We start from the raw sequence: 20,329 nt of genomic DNA, 5'->3' as shown, positions 1-20,329 counted from the left end.
TGGTTTTATTTCTGGGCTTTCGATTCTGTTCCATTGATCTGTGCACCTGTTTTTGTACCAGTACCATGCTGTTTTGATTACTGTAGCTTTGTAGTATGTTTTGAAGTCAGGGATTGTGATGCCTCCCGTTTTGTTCTTTTTTCTCAGGATTGCTTTAGCAATTCGGGGTCTTTTGTTGCCCCATATGAATTTTAGGATTCTTTGTTCTAATTCTGTAAAGAATGTCATTGGGATTCTGATTGGGATGGCGTTGAATCTGTAGATTGCTTTAGGTAGAACGGACATTTTAACTATGTTTATTCTTCCAATCCATGTACATGGAATGTCTTTCCATCTCCTTATGCTGTCATTCAATTCTCTCAGAAAGGCCTTGTAATTTTCATTATATAGGTCCTTCACTTCCTTAGTTAAATTTACCCCAAGGTATTTTATTCTTTTTGTTGCGATTGTGAATGGTATTGTATTCTTGAGTTCTTTTTCTGTTGGTTCATTACTGGAGTATAGAAATGCTACTGATTTATGCAAATTGATTTTATACCCTGCAACTTTGCTGTAGTTGTTGATTAGTTCTAAGAGTTTTCCAATGGATTCTTTGGGGTTTTCTATATATAAGATCATGTCGTCTGCAAACAGCGAGAGTTTCACTTCTTCCCTCCCTATTTGGATTCCTTTTATTCCTTTTTCTTGCCTGATTGCCCTGGCCAGGACCTCCAGTACTATGTTACATAAGAGTGGTGATAGAGGGCATCCTTGTCTCGTTTCTGTTTTTAGGGGGATGGGGTTCAGTTTTTGCCCATTGAGTATGATGTTGGCTATGGGTTTGTTGTATATGGCCTTTATTATGTTGAGGTAGTTTCCTTCTATGCCCATTTTGTTCAGAGTTTTTATCATAAATGGCTGTTGGATTTTGTCAAATGCCTTCTCTGCATCTATTGAGATGATCATGTGGTTTTTATTCCTCAGTTTGTTGATGTGGTGTATCACGTTGATTGATTTGCGGATGTTGAACCATCCCTGAGTCCCTGGTATGAATCCCACCTGATCCTGATGTATGATTCTTTTCATGAATTGCTGAATTCTGGTTGCCAAAATTTTGTTTAGAATTTTTGCATCTATGTTCATCAGTGATATTGGCCTGTAGTTCTCTTTTTTCGTGGTGTCCTTGTCAGGTTTTGGGATCAGTGTGATCTTGGCCTCATAGAATGTGTTAGGAAGTGTTCCATCTTCCCTAATTCTTTGGAATAGCTTGAAAGGATAGGTATTAAATCCTCTCTGAAAGTTTGGTAGAATTCCCCAGGAAAGCCATCTGGTCCTGGGGTTTTATTCTTTGGGATGTTTTTGATTGCTGTTTCAATCTCTTTCCTTGTGATTGGTCTGTTCAAATTGTCTGCCTCTTCTTGAGTGAGCTTTGGGAGATTGTAGGGGTCCAAGAATTTATCCATTTCCTCTAGGTTATCCATTCTGTTGGCATATAGATTTTTGTAGTATTCTCTTATAATCTGTTGTATTTCTGCAGAGTCTGTTGTTATTTCTCCTCTTTCATTTCTGATTTTGTTTATTTGAGCTTTCTCCCTTTTTTTCTTTGTAAGTCTGGCTAGTGGTTTGTCAATTTTATTTATCTTCTCAAAAACCAGCTCTTTGTCTCATTGATCCTTTCTACTGCCTTTTTCGTTTCAATAGTATTTATTTCTGCTCTTATTTTTATTATTTCTCTCCTTCTGCTGACTTTCAGCTTCATTTGTTCTTTTTTCTCTAGTTCAGTTAGGTGTGCTTTAAGATTGCTTATTTGGGATTTTTCTTGTTTGTTAAGATGTGCCTGTATTGCGATGAATTTTCCTCTTAATACAGCTTTTGCTGTATCCCATATGAGTTGGTATGGCATGCTATCATTTTCATTTGTTTCCAGGTATTTTTTTCTTTCTTCTTTAATTTCTTCAATGATCCATTGCTTGTTCAGTAGTGTGTTGTTTAGTCTCCACATCTTTGTGCCTTTCTCAGCTTTTTTCTTGTAATTAATTTGTAGCCTTATAGCACTATGATCTGAGAAGATGCTTGTTATTATTTCAATTTTTTTAAATTTGTAGAGGCTTGCCTTGTTTCCCAACATATGGTCTATCTTAGAGAATGTTCCCTGTGCACTTGAGAAGAATGTGTATTCAGCTCTTTTAGGGTGGAGTGATCTATATATGTCTATTAAGTCCAATTGTTTTAGTTTTTCATTTAACTCCACTATTTCCTTGTTGATTTTCTGTCTGGATGAGCTGCCCATTGATGTGAGTGGGGTGTTGAGGTCCCCTACTATTATTGTGTTGTTTTTAACATCTTCCTTCAGGTCTGTTAATAGTTGCTTCATGAATCTTGGTGCTCCTGTGTTGGGTGCATAGATATTTATAAGCGTTATTTCTTCTTGATGAAGTGTCCCTTTGATCATTATATATTGTCCCTCTGTGTCTCTCTTTACCTGTCTTATTTTGAAATCCACTTGGTCTGATATGAGAATTGCAACACCTGCCTTTTTTTCCTTGCTATTTGCTTGAAGTATTGTCCTCCACCCCTTCACCCTAAGTCTGTGTTTGTCCTTGGGGCTGAGGTGTGTTTCCTGGAGGCAACAAATTGTTGGATCTTGTTCTTTAATCCATTTTGCCACTCTGTGTCTTTTTATTGGAGAGTTCAATCCGTTCACATTGAGAGTGATTATTGATGCATGTGGACTTAATGCTGTCAATCTGTTGCTCATTATCTTGTTTTCCTGTGTTTCTTTTCCTGTGTGCTTTAGACTACCCATTTAATACTGCAATTTCTTGCGCTGGGTTTCTTAGATTTTTCCTCATCTATGATTTGTGACTCTGTTCTGTACTTTATTTTAGTGTCTACCTTGAAGTTTGTATTTAGAATCTTGTGTATAATATAGTCTATTACTGGTGGTCTCTTACTTACTCGACCAATACTGATTTAGACCCTTTGCTCTTCCCCTCCTAAATAATTATTTTCATTTTTTATTCCAACTCGTCTTATTAATTGGTAGTTAGAGTGCTAAGATCGTCCTTGTTTTGGTAGTTTCCTTACTTTTACCCTACTGCTATAATTGAATATTTGCTATCCTGTTCTGGTTCTATCCATCGGTCTCCCTAGTCTGTGGATTGTGTCCCCTTTCTCCCTTTTTTCTTTTTTCAAGTATGAGAGCCTTCTTGAGGATTTCTTGTAATGGAGGGCTTTTAGTTACAAATTCCCTTAACTTTTGTTTGTCTGGAAAAGATTTAATTTCTCCCTCATATCTGAAGGAAATTCTTGCTGGATAGAGTATTCTTGGCTGAAGGTTTTTATCCTTTAAAGCTTTGAATATATCACTCCATTCTCTCCTAGCTTGTAGGGTTTCTGTAGAGAAATCCACTGACAGTCTGATAGGGGCTCCTTTATAGGTTATTCTCTTTTTTTCCCTTACTTCCCTGAGTATTCTCTCCTTATCATTCCTATTTGCCAACTTTACTATTATGTGCCTTGGGGTAGCTGTTTTTACATTGACAAATCTAGGAGATCTAAAACCCTCCTCTACAGACATTTCTCCGTTGATCCCTAGATTTGGGAAGTTCTCTTCAATAATTTCGTTAAGCACACTTTCTGCTCCATTTTCCTTTTCCATATTCTCGGGAATTCCTATGATCCTTATGTTCTTACTCCTCATTGAATCCATTATCTCTTGGAGATTTTGCTCATTTTTTAAAAATTCTTAGTTCTCTTTCTTCCTCTGTCTGGCGCCATTCAGCCTGTCTGTCCTCGATTATGCTAATTTTCTCCTCTATGTTGTCTACATGGGCATTCAGGGAATCCGTATTCTGTTTTATCTGGTCCATTGTGTTTTTCATCTCAAGTAATTCTGTTTGATTCTTCTTTATGATTTCAATCTCTTTTGTGAAGTAACTCCAGAACTCGGCTTGTTTCTCTATCTTTCTCTCTACCTCATTGAGTTTTTTTGATTATAGCTGCTCTGAATTCATTATCACTTAGTTTACCTAATTCCAAGTCCTTAGGACTTAATTCTGTGTTTTTATTGTTTTCCTTCTGGTCTGGGGCTTTTATAAATTGCTGGATGGTAGAGGAGCGGTGTTTTCTCATGGTGGTAGAATTCAGTTGCAGTTACAGCCTGTCGCCACTAGATGGGGGTCGAGAGCAGCGTGTTATGAGCTCTCAGCCTTGGGGCAAGATGGCTGCGCCCACTGGCTTCACTGGGGGGGAGGGGCTGTTACTCACACGCACCGGTCTGGGTTCAGATCAGTTCTGTTCTCTGGTCTCCCAAGGCCCTTGATTTATGGCGTCCCCGTGGACAGAAGCTTTCCCCCCGTCAGCGGGTTTCCACTGAATCAGTGGCAGGAGTCCTGGATGATCCCCCGGTCGCGCGGCCCTTCCCCCGCTCCTTCCCGACCCACGCCGGAGCGATCGCAGACTCCAGGGGAGGGAGCGATGTTCTCTCCTACCGTTCCAGTGCCTCCGAAGGTATAAAGCAAGGTTTATGATCTCTGCCTTCTTGGAATTGTAGGTCTCTAATGAGCTGGCATTATTTTTGTTCTCTGAAATTCAGTTCTTCCAATCTTTTTTTGTATTTTGGAGGGGAGAGAATCCCGGGTCAGCTCACCCCGCCATTTTGCTCCACCCCCTAATTACCTTCCTTTTTTTTAAAAAATTGAGATTCTTATTAGTTTACATCAATGTGAGATTTCAGTTGCACATTATTTCTTGTCTGTCACCACATAAGTGCTCCCCTTCACCCCCTGTGCCCATCCCCACCCCCTGGTAACCACTGGACTGTTGTCTTTGTCCACATATTTGTTTATATTCCACATATGAGTGAAATCAATGGTGTTTGTCTTTCTCTCTCAGGCTTATTTTGCTTAGCGCAGTTCCCTCCAGGTCCATTCATGTTGTTGAAAATGGGATGATTTCGTTTTTTTTTATTGCTGAATAGTATTCCATTGTATAAATACCACATCTTCTTTATCCAATCGTTGATCGATGGGCACTTGGGTTGCTTCCATGTCTTGGCTGTTGTGAAAAGTGCTGCAATGAACATAGAGGTGCTTATGTAACTTTGGATTGTTCATTTCAAATTGTCTGGGTAGATACCCAGTAGTGGGATAGCTGGGTCGTATGGTAGTTCTTTTTAGATTTTTGAGGAATCTCCATACTGTTTTCCATAATGGCTGCACCAGTTTGCATTCCCACCAGCGGTGTGTGAGGCTTCCCTTTTCTCCACATCCTCTCCAACATTTGTTGTTTTTTGTCTTGGTAATTACAGCCATTCTGATGGGTGCGAGGTGATATCTCAGTGTAGTTTTGATTTGCATTTCCCTGATGATTAGTGATGTTGAGCATCTTTTCATGTGTCTGTTGGCCATCTGTATGTCTTCCTTTGAAAAATGTCTGTTCATATCCTCTGCCCATTTTTTGATCAGGTTGTTTGCTTTTTTGTTGTTGAGTTGTGTGAGTTCTTTATATACTTTGGATATCAACCCCTTCTTTGATAAATGATTTGCAAATATTTTCTCCCAGTTGCTGGGTTGTCTTTCCATTTTGTTGATGGTTTCATTTGCTTTGCAGAAACCTTTTAGTCTGATGTAGTCCCATTTGTTAAATTTTTCTTTTGCCTCCCTTACCCAATTAGACATGTATTCGAACAGATGTGGCTAAGACCAATGTCAAAGAATGTACTGCCTATATTATCTTTTAGGATTATTATGCTTTCAGTTCTTACATTCAAATCCTTAATCCATTTAGAGTTAATTTTTGTCTATGGTGCAAGACAATGGTCTACTTTCAGTCTTTTGCATGTAGCTGTCCAGTTTTAACAACAATGTCCAGTTTATTGAAGAGACTCTCCCTTCTGCATTGTATATTCTTGGCTCTTTGGTCAAAGATTAACTTTCCATTAATGTGTGGTTTTATTTCTGAGCTTTCAATTCTGATGCATTGATCTGTTTGTCTGTTTTTGTGCCAGTACCATGCTGTTTTGATTACTGTAGCTTTGGAGTATGTTTTGAAGTCAGGGATTGTGATGCCTCCAGCTTTGTTCTTTTTGCTCAGGATTGCTTTGGCTACTCATGGTCTTTTGTTGTTCCATATAAATTTTAGGAGTCTTTGATCTATTTCTGTGAAAGATGTTGTTGGGCCTGTGATAGGGATTGCATTGAAGCTGTAGATTGCTTTAGATAGTGTGGACATTTTGACTATGTTTATTCTTCAGACCCATGAACATGGAATATCTTTCCATGTCTCTATGGCTTCAATTTCTTTCAATAATGTCTTATAGTTTTCAGTGTACAGGTCTTTCACCTCTTTGGTTAAGTTTATCCCTAGATATTTTATTTTTTGTTGTTGTTGTGATTGTAAATAAGATTGTTTCCTTGATTTCTTTTTCTGCTGGTTCATTGTTAGTGTATAGGAATGCAACTGATTTTTGAAAATTGATTTTGTACCCTGCAACTTTGCTGTACTTGTTGATTATTTCTAATAGTTTTCTGGTGGATACTTTATAGGGTTTTCTATATATACAATCATATCACCTGCAATTAGCAAAATTTCACTTCTTCCTTTCCAATTTGGATTCTTTTTTACTTCTTTTTCTTGCCTAACTGCTCTGGCCAATACCTCCCATACTATGTTGAAGTAGGAGTGGCAAGAGTGGACATGCCTGTCTTGATCCTGTTCTCAGAGGGATGGCTTTCAGTTTTTCGCCATTAAGTATGAGTTGGCTGTGGGTTTGTCGTATATGGCCTTTATTGTATTGAGGTACTTTCCTTCTATACCATCTCCCTTTTTATTGAGAGTTTTAGAATGATAAATGGCTGTTGGATCTTGTCAAACGCTCTCTGCATCTACTGAGATGATCATGGGATTTTTATTCCTCACTTTGTTGATGTGGTGTATCACATCGATTGACTTGCAGATGTTGAACCATCCCTGAGTCCCTGTAATGAATCCCACTTGATCATGGTGTACGATTCTTGTAATTTATTGCTGTATTCGGTTTGCCAATATTTTGTGGAGGATTTCTGCATCTCAGTTCATCAGTGATATTGGCCTGTATTTCTCCTTCTTCTTGTCCTTGTCTGGTTTTTGTATCAGGACAAGGCTGACTTCATAGAGTGCGTTAGTCAGTGTTCCACATTCTTCAATTTTTAGGAATAGTTTGAGAAGGATAGGCACTAAATCTTCTTTGGATGTTTGGTAGAATTCTCCAGAGAAGCCATTTTGGTCCTGGACTTTTGTTTTTTGGCTGGCTTTTGATTACTATTTCAATCTCTGTACTTGTGATTGGTCTGTTCAGATTCTCTGTTTCTTCTTGATTTGGTTTTGGGAGGGTGTATGAGTCTAGGAATTCATCCATTTCTTCCAGGTTATCGAATTTGTGGGCATATAGTTTTTCATAGTATTCTCTTATAATCCTTTGTATTTCTGCAGTATCTGTTGTAAATTTCTCTTCTTCCATTTCTATTTATTTGAGCCTTCTCTCTTTTTTTTCTTGGTGAGTCTAGCTAAGGGTTTGTCAATTTTGTTTATCTTCTCAATGAACCAGCTCTTAGTTTCATTAATCCTTTCTACTGTTTTTTTAAATCTCTATTTCATTTATTTGTGGTCTGATTTTTATTATTCCTCTCCTTCTGCTGACTTTGGGCTTTGTCTGTCCTTCTTTTTCCAGCTCTGTTAGGTGTACTTCAGGATTACGTATTTGAGATTTTTCTTGCTTGTTGAGGTGGGCCTGCATTGCTATGAATTTCCCGCTTAGGACCTCTTTTGCTGCATCGAATAAGAGTTGGTATGTTATATTTTCATTTTCATTTGTCTCCAGGTATTTTTTAATTTCCCCTTTGATTTCCTCAATGATCCAATGGTTGTTCGGTAGTATGTTGTTTAGTCTCCACATATTTCTGACTTTCCCAGTTTTGTTCTTGTGGTTCTAGTATTGTGGTCAGAAAAGATGGTTGGGATGATTTCAATCTTCTTAAATTTATTGAGGCTTGGTTTGGTTCCCAACATATGGTCTATCTTTGAGAATGACCCATGTGCACTTGAGAAGAATGTATATTCTGCTGTTTTCAGACGGAATGCTCTCTCTATATCTATTAAGTCCATCTGATCAAGAGTTTTATTTAAATCTACTATTTCCTTGATATTTTGTCTGGATGAGCTGTCCATTGATGTGAGTGAGGTGTTGAGGTCCCCTACAACTATTGTATTGCTGTTAATTTCTTCCTTTATGTCTGTTAATAATTGCTTTATGTACTTTGGGGCCCCTATGTTACGTGCATATATATTAATAAGTGTTACATCCTCTTGGTGGAATGTCCCTTTTATCATTATATACTGTCCCTCTTTGTCTATCTTTGTCTTTTTTAACTTGAAGTCTGCTTTGTTTGATAAAAGTATGGCAACACCTGCTTTCTTTTGTTGGCCATTAGCTTGGAGTATTTTCTTCCATCCCTTCCCTCAAAGCCTGTGTTTGTGTTTGGAGCTGAGTTGCGTTTCCTGGAGGCAGCATATTGCTGGGTCTTGTATTTTAATCCATCCAGCTACTCTGTGTCTTTTGATTGGAGAGATCAATCCATTTACATTTAGAGTGATATACATTTAGAGTGATATTGATATATGAGGGCTTAAGGCTGCCATTTTATCTCTTGTTTTCTGGTTGTTCTATGTTTCCACTGTTTCTCTTCCTTTGCATTTCTGACGGCCACTTCATTTTATTGGCTTTCTGAGGGAGATTTCTCACTTTTTGTGAATTGTGGCTCTGCTTTGATTTTTTGGTTAGTGGTTACCATGAGGGTTGTAGGAAAGATGTTGGAGATGTGATAGACCATTTCCTCATGGCCGCTTATCTCCATTAACCTAAGCAGGTTCCTTCTCTTTCCTCTCCCCTTCTGAGTAACTGCTGTTAAAAAATTTTCTGTTTTTAATTTTGTGAGTTTGTAGCTAAGTTGAAGTGTTTACCATTACTTTTGATGCTTCCTTTCCTTTTCTCTTATAAGTTGTAATTGAGTCTTTGGTTCTCTGTCCTGGTAGAGAACACACGTTTCTTATCATGTCTATTTGTATCCTTGCTCAGAGCTTTGTAGACCTTTGCCTTTCTGTTGCCAGTGTGAGGGCATCTTTGCTTATTTCTTGTAGGGGAGGTCTAGCAGCAATGAACTCCCTCGACTTCTGTTTATCTGGGAAAGATTATTTCTCCACCGTATCTGAAGGAAAGTTTTCCTGGCTAGAGCATTCTTAGCTGAAAGTGTTTGTCTTTCAGTATTTTGAATATATCATCCCATTCTCTCCTAGCCTGTAGAGTTTCTGCTGAGAAGTGGTCTGAAAGCCGATAGGATTTCCTTTGTAGGTTATTTCCTTCTGCCTTGCTGCTCCTAGTATTTTTTCTTGATCACAAACTTTTGCCATTTTTATAATTATATGCCTTTGAGAAGTTATTTTAGTGCTGATGAAGTTGGGCATTTGATTAGCTTCATTTATCTGTAAATCTGAAACCATCCACAGTTTTGGTAAGTTCTCAGCAATTATTTCTTTGAACAAGCTCTCTGCTCCTGTCTCCCCCACTTCTCCCTCTGGAATACCTATAATCCTTATGTTGCTTTTCCTAATTGAGTTGGCTATTTCTCAAAGAATTCCTTCCTTTTTTAAAAATCTTAGTTCTGTCTCCTCCTCCACCTGTAGAATGTCCACATTTTTACCCTCAAGAAGAATAATTCTTTCCTCCATAAGATCAGTTCTATTTACTAATGATTCTAGATTATGTTTTATTTCATCAATTGTGTTTTTCATATCAAGAATTTTTGCTTCATTTTTTTATAGTTTCAATCTCTTTGGTGAAGGGATTCATTTTATTGCTGAGCTCCTTGAATTGTCTCTCTGTGTTTTCTTGTAAGTCATTAAGTTTCCTTATGATAACTATTTTGAATTCTCTGTCATTTAGGTTGTATATTTCTGTGCCTTCAGTGTCTGTTTCTAGAGAATTCTCATTTTCCTTCTGGTCTGAATTGTTGCTGCAGTTTCTCATGGTGCTTGATGAACTAATCTTTTGTTGGGGCATTTGTGGTATTCTTAGGGCACAGATTCCCCCTGTTACTGCTGGGTGTGGGGGAGCAGGAGCAGTGTTCCTGGCCCCACCTCGTCTGCTGGGAGCTGTGTGTGTATTATGGGTGCTTGCCCCAGCCTGGGGTGCGTTCAGGCACTTGTGTGGACTGTCCTTGTCAGGCCAGGCTTCCTCACTGGGCTAGGTCCACTCTGGTGTGTCAGGGGTCCTCTGAGCTCCCCCTCCCTGCCTGAAAGTGGTCACCAGTGGGATCAAAGCAACCGTGCCTACTTTGACAGCATCCTGGGGCCTGTTCCTCCTTTGGGGGCTCAGCAGCACTAGGAGTACTCATACACGTGCCTGAGGAGCATTTGCCCCAGCAGGTCGATCTGCTGAAGTCTTTGTTTATGGTCTGCAGTCTGAGGGGCCACTGTGCTTGGTGAGTGGGGCTACCCTGCTGGGACCCGAGCTATGGCTGCTCCTTGACAGCACTGGGGCACAGCAGGCTCTCCCTCTCCACCAGGAAAGTGAACCTGAGTGGGCCCAGCTGCATGCCTATTCCCACAGCTGCCCAGGACGTGTTCCCTGTTTGGGAACTCAGCAGCACTGTGAGTGCTCACAGACATGCTTGGGAACCTTTTGCCCCAGCATGTAGATCTGCTGAGGCCTCTGTTTACAGTCCACAGCCTCGGTTCACTAAGTTGCTGTGCTTGGAGGGTGGGGCATACCCACTGGGACCTGAGCCTTGGCTGGTCCTTGGTGGCACAGGGGCAATAGTGGGCTCCCCCTCCCTGCTGGGAGAGTGACCACAAGCGCAAGCTAAGGGTTACCACCACCTCTTCTTACAGATGTCCTGGTGTGTGCTCCCACTTTTTGGGCACTTGCACCAGGTTAGCAAGCGTTGGTGTGCATGACAGGGCTACTGGGAGAGAGAAGGTGTGCTCATCTATCTCTGCCACTTCCCAGGGGGCCAGTCCATCCACCCTCAGATGTATATAGCTGCCTGTGTTCTCAGGCATCCTGTTGTGCTGTGTGGGCTTCCTCTGTTGGTCAGGGAATGTCCAGGTAGTTGTAGTTCAAAGGGGGAGTGATGAAGGGAACAGCTCACTCCCCCATGTTGCTTGGAAGTCCAATGTTTACTTTCATCACTGCTGTATCTTCAGAGCCCAACCACATAGCCTATCACAGACAAGATACTCAATATTTGTTGAAGAATGAATAGATGAACGAATTTATATACTTTTTCAATATTCCTAAGGACCAATGCAATTTTTATTCTCTCTCTTGCTCAGCTGCTGGCTCCACTCAGAAAGTGGATTTATATGGGGCTTCCTTGGACCAGTCTGTGCCATCTGCTCTGTGAGTGATGACTTCAGAGCATCCTTAATGCTCAGCTGAGGGTCATTAGAAGGGCAGAATTATAAGGGGTGGATGAGCTGGAATATCCTTGGGTTGTCATGGATTTGGTTTGGTTTTCTGAGACTGCTCCAAAAACTACAAACTCTAACACTTTTACTAAATGTGGAAACTACTTAAGAATGGAATTGATGTTGGACAGGCTAGGATACAGAAACAGATTGGAATTTTAATCAATAATCCTTCTGTGGTTTCCTGAAGGTCAACTTTGTTTTCTTTCTGATGACTCTCTGGATGTTGAAAAGCAGACTCTCTTCCCTCAACAGTGATGTGTCCACCCTGCAGGACACAAGGTAAGCCGGAGGAGAGGGTGACAGCCCACAGCCACGTGTGGTCCCAAGAGTGAAGCCATGTGCCTCAGCAGCCCCTGCTGCCCCTTCTCAGGGTCTTCTGAGAACCCAGAGTAAACAGACCCAGCTATGCTTCTGTGGCAGCCAGCTCAGACTCAGGGGTGTGTGGCTGACATGACAGCCAAAATGTTCCGTCCATCTCTAAGCCCAGACTGTTACTCTCTCAGCAGCAGGAAGAACGGACATTGGTTGATAAACATTCTTTGGAGTTTTATCAGCAGTCCCATGACAAAAGTGCAAAGAAGACTTATGTTCCCATGAAGCACTTAGAAAACTCTGTGCCTGCTCCCACACCAGCCTACATTTTCACACAACACCATCAGTTCAGGTTACTTCTCACCCGTCGTCCATTCCTCTCTCTGGAAAGAATCCTAGTCAACATCAAATCTAGGAGGTTGGGCAGCCCTTTGCTCCAGGAACCCTTGTGGAAGCTTAACGATGTTTCTTCTATATTCCTATCATCATCCTTTCCAAATGGAAATAGAATGTTACATTTGTTATTTGTTATGCTCAGGCCCCAGCACAGAGCCCGATGCACGGTACCTCCTCAGTAGTGTTGGCTGAGTGAAAATAGGGATCCCTGTGGAGAGTCATAAAATTTTTGAAACTTACATTTGAAGTATCACTATCCTCCTCAATCTAAATCAAACTGCCCTCCTGTACCTGAGTGCCATTTCTATTGTGGGGAATCATTGATGGCAAAGGTCAAATATGATCACAGTGCAGCCTGAGAACTCATCGCCAGCAGAGGAAGGCAGGAGCATCCATGGGGTGGAGATGTGAATGGCGTTGGTTTTGTTGCTCTCGGTGTCTCAGGAGCCTCCTTTCTCCTCCTCCACAGGATGCTGACTTTTAAAGCTACAGCTCAGCTCTTCATCTTGGGATGCACCTGGTGTCTGGGAATCCTGCAGGTGGGTCCAGCTGCCCACGTCATGGCCTACCTCTTTACCATCATCAACAGCCTGCAGGGCGTCTTCATCTTCCTGGTGTACTGCCTCCTCAGCCAGCAGGTACCACTTTCCAGCTGCCGCCCAGGACTCATCCCATCCTCACCTCTCTCAGTGAGCTGATCCAGAGTATGCTTTTCCTCCGCAGGTTCGGGAACAATACGGGAAATGGTTCAAAATGGTCAGGAAACCCAAAGCTGAGTCTGAGACTTTCACGCTTTCCAGCAGGGCCATGTCTGATGGCTCCAAACCCATCACAGTATGATCATGCGTTGCTCCCAGAATACTTCACCAACTGATCTGCCCGAGCAGCCCATACCTATCACACTGGACAACCTGGGTGAACAGCAGATGATGCCCTAGGCTGGCTCACGTTTGACTTACTCCTGGACTCATTAACCATTAGCAGTGGTCTCAGTTTAAAAGTTTATTTTAATAAACATATTTTGCTTAGGGAACTGTGTTCATCTTGACCTTTATACATCAGTGCTCTTACTGAATACCTGCTATGTGCTGTGCTTGGTTAACTAGATAAGCAAAAATCAATGATCCAAAGTAGTGATGCATGTTCTACTCAGAGCCACATTGTTCTATCCTTCTCTGCACACCTTCTATCTCAGTCACTCAGCAGCACTCACAAAAAGGGGGAAATGGAAGGAAATGATGCACATATTTATGAATTAAACAGACATAAGGGTTAGCTGGCATTTTAGACTTTCTTAAAAAGACTTCCTCATATTTTCAACAGCTTCTACACTATGCAAAACCTTGAAGGAAAAGCATTAATGACATGGGATAATTCATGGCACAGATTACAAAGAACCAACACAGTGGTTTAAACTTACAAAGTCCTTTTACCTATGTTTTCTCAACTCTTCCATCTTCTATGAAATCCCTTGAGTTGTCCTTACCATTTAAAGGAGTCTAGGATTCTGCCAGGAAGTCCTTGTGCATTTCTCTTGTTACCTTGTTCACCCAGCACTGGCTCCACTGTTGAATCTTCTCTCTCCTCCCCCTTTCTCGGAAAATGTTCTCATCACCTATTTCACAGACAAAATCAAAGACATTACGATGCTTTGTATATTTCACACAATCCACCATACCCACCAAACGTCAGCGTGCATCCCCTCCACATTCCTGTGTCATCGACACAATTCCCTTCTCCTTCTGAAGACAATGCTTCCACCTGTGCTTTGGATCTCATCATTCCTGCCTTATCAACTATCCTCGCGTTATTGTTCACACATTCTCTCTCTCTCTCTTCCTCCCTCCCTCTTTTCTTCCCTCACCTTCTCAACAGTGTTCTTGCTAAAGTTAAGGAAACATGTTTAGTTTTCTTCCATTTTTCACACATGTACTACTTGGCCCTGTTCTAGCTACCAGCCGATAGTTGACTTTTCTCTGTGTCTCAATTTCCCTGCTTTAAACTCACTCCCTAACCCCATGCAATATGGCTTCTTTCCCCCATGATTCCACCAAAACATATATCTCTTAGACCTACAGTGATCTCTGTGTTCCTAAAAGCCTTCTCAGAAACTTCCCACACTACTCCTCACCCCTTTCTCATGAAACTCTCCATCTTTATCCCCTATAGATTCTATTTACACTCCCCTGTGTGTCTTTCTTCCATTCTCTCTAGCTTTTCTCTCTGTCTCCTTTACAGCTCGATCCAACGGGTTGGTTGCAGAAAAACTTCAGTTCTCGTTAAATTCTTTCCTCCTAAACAATCACATCCATTCCTTAGATTCAGTCACATATCGATGCAAATGATGCCTCTGTATGTTTCTCTAGATCTGACCCTTCCTCTGAGATCTAGAGGAACATCTCCACTTACTTATTTGACATTTTTGATATCTCAAAGACACCTTCAACTCGTCCTTCATATATAAGACTTGCAATCTTTATCCTAATTCAATTCTTTCCGATGGTGTCTGTCTTTCTGAATGGCACTACATCCATCCTGTGACACATCTTTGAGACCTGAAAGTTACACTTAACAATGATCTTACTCCCCATCACAACCTATTCATTATACAATGCTGTTCTTTTTTTTTTATCTTAGGTTTCCCTTTTTTATTTATTTGTTCATTTTTTTTGGTAAAGATGATTGACCCTGAGGTAACATCTGTTGCCATTCTTCCTCTTTTTTTCTCCCTAAAGCCTCAGCACATAGTTGTATATCCAATCATAAGTCCTTCTAGTTCACCTATGTAGGATGTCACCACAGCTTGGCTTGATGAGCGGTTGTAGGTCCACCCTCAGGATCTGAATAGGTGAATCCCAGGCTGCTGAAGCGGAGGGTGCCAACTTAACATCTATGCCACTGGACCAGCCCCAGTCCTGTTGTTCCCATATTCTCAATATGTGCCCAATATGTCCAGCTGGCTCAATCTCCATCACCCCCTCCTTGGCCAGGCTGCCATCTTTACTTGCCTGACGAACTGCACTATCCTCCCAACTGACCTGCCTTTTCTATTCTTGTCACCATCCAATGCATCCTTTACATAGAAGCCTGAGAGAGCTTTTCAAACACAAATGGAATCATGTCACTCCTTTGTTAAATCCATTTCATATAGGACCAAACCCCGAATCCATAATCAATGAGAATTTGCTTGGGTTGTCTCCTGCTCACCTCTCCAGCTTCATCTGCCACATACTCACCATTGTTCCAGCCACATGGGATTTCTTCCAATTTTTTAGATTCACCGTGCCTCTTTGGAATAAAGACTTTGTACATGTTCCTTCTTCTTGAAACACTCTTATGTCTCCCTTGGCTCAAAACTATATAAGCCTTCAGATCTCAGCTCATGCGTCAACTCCCCCAAAAAGCCTTCTCTGCCTGCTCAGAATAGGTCAGACTCTCTGGTTTTTCTCTCTGATAGCCACTGTGCCTTTCCCACAGAGCATCTGTCAGAGTCATTTCACTCTTGTTTTTCACTATCTGGTTAATGTCTGTCTTCCCTCTAGATCTGAGCTGCAGCAGGCACCATGCTGCTTTTCCTTCCTATTGCATCCTCAGCATTTCACACAGGGCCAGGTCTGTAGAAATGCTCAATGCATAATTGCTGCATGACTGATCACATTAACGAATGAACAAACTGCAGCTGCAGAAGAGGCAGGAATTGTCTTGTTTTCAATCTCTCTCCACGTCTAACACTTCCCAAGTGCTCAATAGTTACTTACTGAACAAATGAACAAATGAATGAATGAACTTCCTGAGCATGATGGAGGTAAAATATTAGAATAAATTATTGATCAGTTTAAGGTGCCTCTTTCTCTTGGGAATTTCAAGATAATTCTCTGCCTTACTTATTGTTTTGTTGTTAACCATCATGTCTACCTGTCAACACCCTAATATTTCTTTATGATCCAAGAGCTTTGTGGAGATCTTAGTTCCCAGACTGAAACAGATCTGGAATGAAATAGCAGCTCTACCAAGTACGTGCCATGTGAACTTGGTCAAACTGAGAAGCATTTTAAGTCCTCAATCGTCCCCTTCATCTCCCGTGTACAAATGAGACAGTTTTCTGAGTCTCGCCCAATCAGAACTAATTAACTGCTTCCATTTGAGGCTTTCAAGTGAATCATGCTTTGGTGGGAGGGGGATGACCATTCCCCCCACAGTAAATGTTGCTTCAGTCAAGGATGCACAATGTAACCGAGCAGGAGCGAATGCAGCATCCCTCAGTACAGTTGATGTTGAACACGTAAGGGAGGGACCCACGGATCTGAGAGGCTGAATTCTCGCTGTTCCACAGGCCTGTCCCACTCAGGGCTTCCACTCATTCAGGAAGAACATAGCAAGTGATCCACGCCTTTCTGTTTAGAGGGATGCTAACAGTACCTGTCCCTCGTGTTCTTGAGTCAGCTCAGCCTCAGCAAGGCCGTATCCTCATCCCTGGGAGCTGGTTCCCAGGAGTCCCTCACCCAAATCGGAGCTGCCCTCACTCCAGAATCCCAGAAAACTGATTCTTCCACATCTATATTTTGAATGTATTTGTTCCCTCTTGCTGTTGGACCAAATTACCACAGACTTACTGCTGAACCCAACACACATTTATCTCACTGCTCTAGAAGTGGAAAGTCCCAAATCGGTCTTAGGGACCAAAATCAAGGTGTCATCAGAGCTGCGTTCCTCCTGGAGATTCTAGGGGAATGTCCGTTTCCTCACCTTTTCCAGCTTCTAGAGGCTTCCTCCACTTCTTGGCTAGGGGGCCCTGCATCCACTCCATCATCACAGCCTGCAGCGTAGCATCTTCAGTCTCTTGGTCTCTCTCTCCTCTGCTTCTGTCACTCTATCTCCTTTACTGTCTTTGACTCCAACTCTGCTGCCTCCCTTTGCCCTTATAAAAACCCTAGTGCTTACATTGGCTCACCTGGATACTCCTGGATAATTTTCCCATCTCAAGATTCTTAGTTTAATTATATCAGCAAATCTGTTTTTCCATGTAAAGTAACATATTTACAAATCCAGAGATGAGAATGTGAGCATCTTTGGTGGATCAGTTTCCTCTCTACCATACTTATTGTACAAGGTTTAGCTTACCTATTGTAGAGCCATCAAAATTTGGCTCATAGGATAGATATTTGAACAAATATTTATCATCCTCTCATCCCACCAATTTTCCTCCTGCCCAGAGATGATGTACACAGTGAATCAAAGAAACATACCCTTTCTGTGGAGGAATGCAGCAATGGCATCAGATAGCTAATGAAACCTTCCAAAATTTGAGTAATCTCATCACGTACATGTACTATCTATGGGCAAAGGACCAAGGATATTCATTGCTTAATGTAATTTTACCTTCTATGATCTCCTAAAATTTAGTGTCTCTGCTGTGTAAAGATGTAAAGGTGTCTCCCTTTCATTTGGCATCCCTTCCATGGCTTCCTGAAGTTTCATCCAAGGAAAACAAAATAGTTTCTCTTGTTCTCAGGTCTGAGTAATTTCCTGAAGTACAGTATTTACAAAGTTTTTGAGTAAAGATAAGCAGGTGAAGTCGCCCATCTAAATTTCAGAAATTTTGCTTAGCTTCCTGTGCACATAGGAATAAATAACTCACATTGGGGGTGGAAAGAAGAAGGGCATGAAAGGAATTTAATGCCTTTTCCTTTCTATCTTAGGTGAATAACTATAGGTAGTCCTTCCTACATTTCACTCATTTCTCAGCTGCCGTCTTACGTGACTCCAGGCGTAGAGCACCTTTTCACAAACCCTGAAGCAGAGGGAGCAGGAAACACATTTGAAACAGATGGATAATTTTCTGGAGCAGATTTAATTGCTGTTGTCTTCTGTAACTTGGGGGTTAGGAAACGTAGGGAGATGGGATTTCTGAGAAAGACCAGGGTCTAGCAGAAGGCAATCTGATACGGCCTTTTGGTCTTGCCTTGACGAATCCATCTGGCACAGAAATTTTGATTACTTCCTAAATTTTCTATTTTTTTCCAAAGCAAACTTTTAAGTTCTCTGTCTATGGTCTTGTACATCATGTCTAAAACATTTTCTCTCCAGGTGTATTGAAAGATCTCTTGAACTATAGCCTCTTCTCCCATGGGAAATCAGAACTGTTATTCTTTGAGCCATTAGAAGAGGAGAAGGATGACTTTGCGGTGTGCGTTTCAAGAAACCCATCGTGTCAGCAATGTGGAAGAAGTCATGGTGGACATGCTCATGCTGGATTCCTGTGAAATCTGGAACTTTTCTGTGCCTCACAGTATGCTCAGAAAGTACTCCACACAGAAAAGGCCAGCTGAGGGCTAGTTCTTTGGTCTCTTTGGGTTAAGCCCTTTTCTGAAGCCTCTCCATCCTGCAAATGCTCTTCCAGATGCTGAAAGTCTATGAGCAGGAACACCAGCCTGAAGGTATTTTCAAACCAACAACATCTAAAAGATCAGGAATGTTCACATGATAGTCTGGATTTTCAAATTTCTTTGTTCTGTTTTCTATGTCTTTCATTATTCACTCACTCAAAAATATTGATTACTCACTGTGTGCAAGGCTGAGATCAGGAGAGAACAGGCCATCCTTCATGGACTTGACTCAGAGGCTGAAAGATTCTTATAAACTAAGTCCTGCAACTGGACACTTGAAGCATAAACTATTTCACAGACTCAATCTCCTTTCCTCCTCACATGAAGCTATATTGAAAGCTCAGATCATGATGTGTATATTTTAGGCTTTGTGGGCCAGTGTAATACTCAGGGTTCACCAGAGAAATAGGATACACAGACACACACACATACATAAATGTGAAATACGAAAAGACTTATTATGAGGTATTGACTCACATCATAATGGAGGCTGAGAAGTCCCACAGTCTGCCACTGGCAATCTGGGAACCCACGAAAGCCGGTGGTGTAATTTGAAGGTCTAAGAGCCAGGGAGCCATAGATTAACATCAGGGCCTGAAAGCCTGAGAGCCAGGAGCACCGAGGGCAGGAGACTGATGCGCCAGCTCCAGCACTCAGCCTGAGTCAATTCAACTTCCTCCATCTTTTATTCTATGAAGACCCTCAGTGGATCGGGTGATGCCCATCCTCATGGGACAGGGCCATCTGCTTCACACAGTCCACCAACTCAAATGCTAATCTCCTCTGGAAACACCTCACAGATACACCCTGAAATCATGCCTAACCAGCCATCTGGGTGTCCTGTGACTCAGTCAGGAGGACACAAAAATTAACCATCACAGCCATATAGTTACAGCAACAACTCAACTCTGCCACTGTAGCATGCAAACGGCTATAGACACTCAAAAATGAATGATCGTGGCCATGTTTTCGTAAATCTTTATCTATGGAGATATTATGGGTGCTCTGGGGAGCTCCTCATCCAACACCAATTTATTCATTCACTCTTCAAATATTCAGTGAGCACTTACTCTTTGGATAGGCATCATGCTAAACTGAAAGAAACTAAAATTAACAAGGCAGACATCATCTTATTCTCCAGGAATCGTGAGGACCTATGTATTGGTCAGCTCAGGCTGCCGTAACAAAACCACAGACTGAGCAGCTTAACCAACAGAAATTACTTTCTCACAGGTCTGGAGGCTGCGAAGGCCAAGAGCAAGGTTTGACAGGGTGGGTTCTGGTGAGAGCTCTCTTCCTGGCTTGCAGATGGCCACCTTCTCGCTGTGTCCTCGCATGGGCTTTTCTTCGAGCTCTAGCATGGAGAGATAGAGAAAGGAAACTCTTCGGCATCTTTTCTTTAAAGAGCACTAATCCTGCTATCAGGGGCCTGCTCTCATCTAACCCTAATTATCTCCCAAAGGCCCATCACCAAACACCATCACATCAGGGCTTAGGGCTTCAACACCTGAATTTACTGGCTGACACAAACATTCAGTCCACATCAATCTGTAAGTTGGAAAACCAGAAGAAGAAGAAAATGCAGTATAGTAGATACTGTGGTCTAAGGACACACAGCTCTGTGGGGACACGGCAGATGTGGAACCAGCCATGGTTGGAGAGGGCAGGTGGGAGAGAGCTCTCGGTCAAGTGAGGGCAGCATTCCAGGATGTTTACAGTTTGGGAGGCAGATCTCAGCATTTGCCCTC

The 20,329-nt window shown here is 41.7% G+C and overlaps 1 protein-coding gene across 1 annotated transcript in view; it reads left to right on the top strand.

Annotated features, from left to right (window-relative positions):
* Positions 1-13,228, top strand: part of LOC100064510 (adhesion G protein-coupled receptor E2) — a 39,134-nt gene extending 25,906 nt beyond the window's left edge. Inside the window, exons 13-16 of the mRNA XM_023645190.2 lie at positions 11,350-11,416; positions 11,675-11,766; positions 12,665-12,833; positions 12,919-13,228. Of these exons, the coding sequence (XP_023500958.1) occupies positions 11,350-11,416; positions 11,675-11,766; positions 12,665-12,833; positions 12,919-13,035 (445 nt within the window). The 3' untranslated portion in view covers positions 13,036-13,228. The remainder of the gene's footprint in view (positions 1-11,349; positions 11,417-11,674; positions 11,767-12,664; positions 12,834-12,918) is intronic.
* The last annotated feature ends 7,101 nt before the right edge of the window (positions 13,229-20,329 follow it).

This window comes from Equus caballus, chromosome 7 (assembly GCF_041296265.1).
Source record: "Equus caballus isolate H_3958 breed thoroughbred chromosome 7, TB-T2T, whole genome shotgun sequence".
Classification (NCBI taxonomy): domain Eukaryota; kingdom Metazoa; phylum Chordata; class Mammalia; order Perissodactyla; family Equidae; genus Equus; species Equus caballus.
This window is presented reverse-complemented; position numbering and strand designations above follow the sequence as displayed.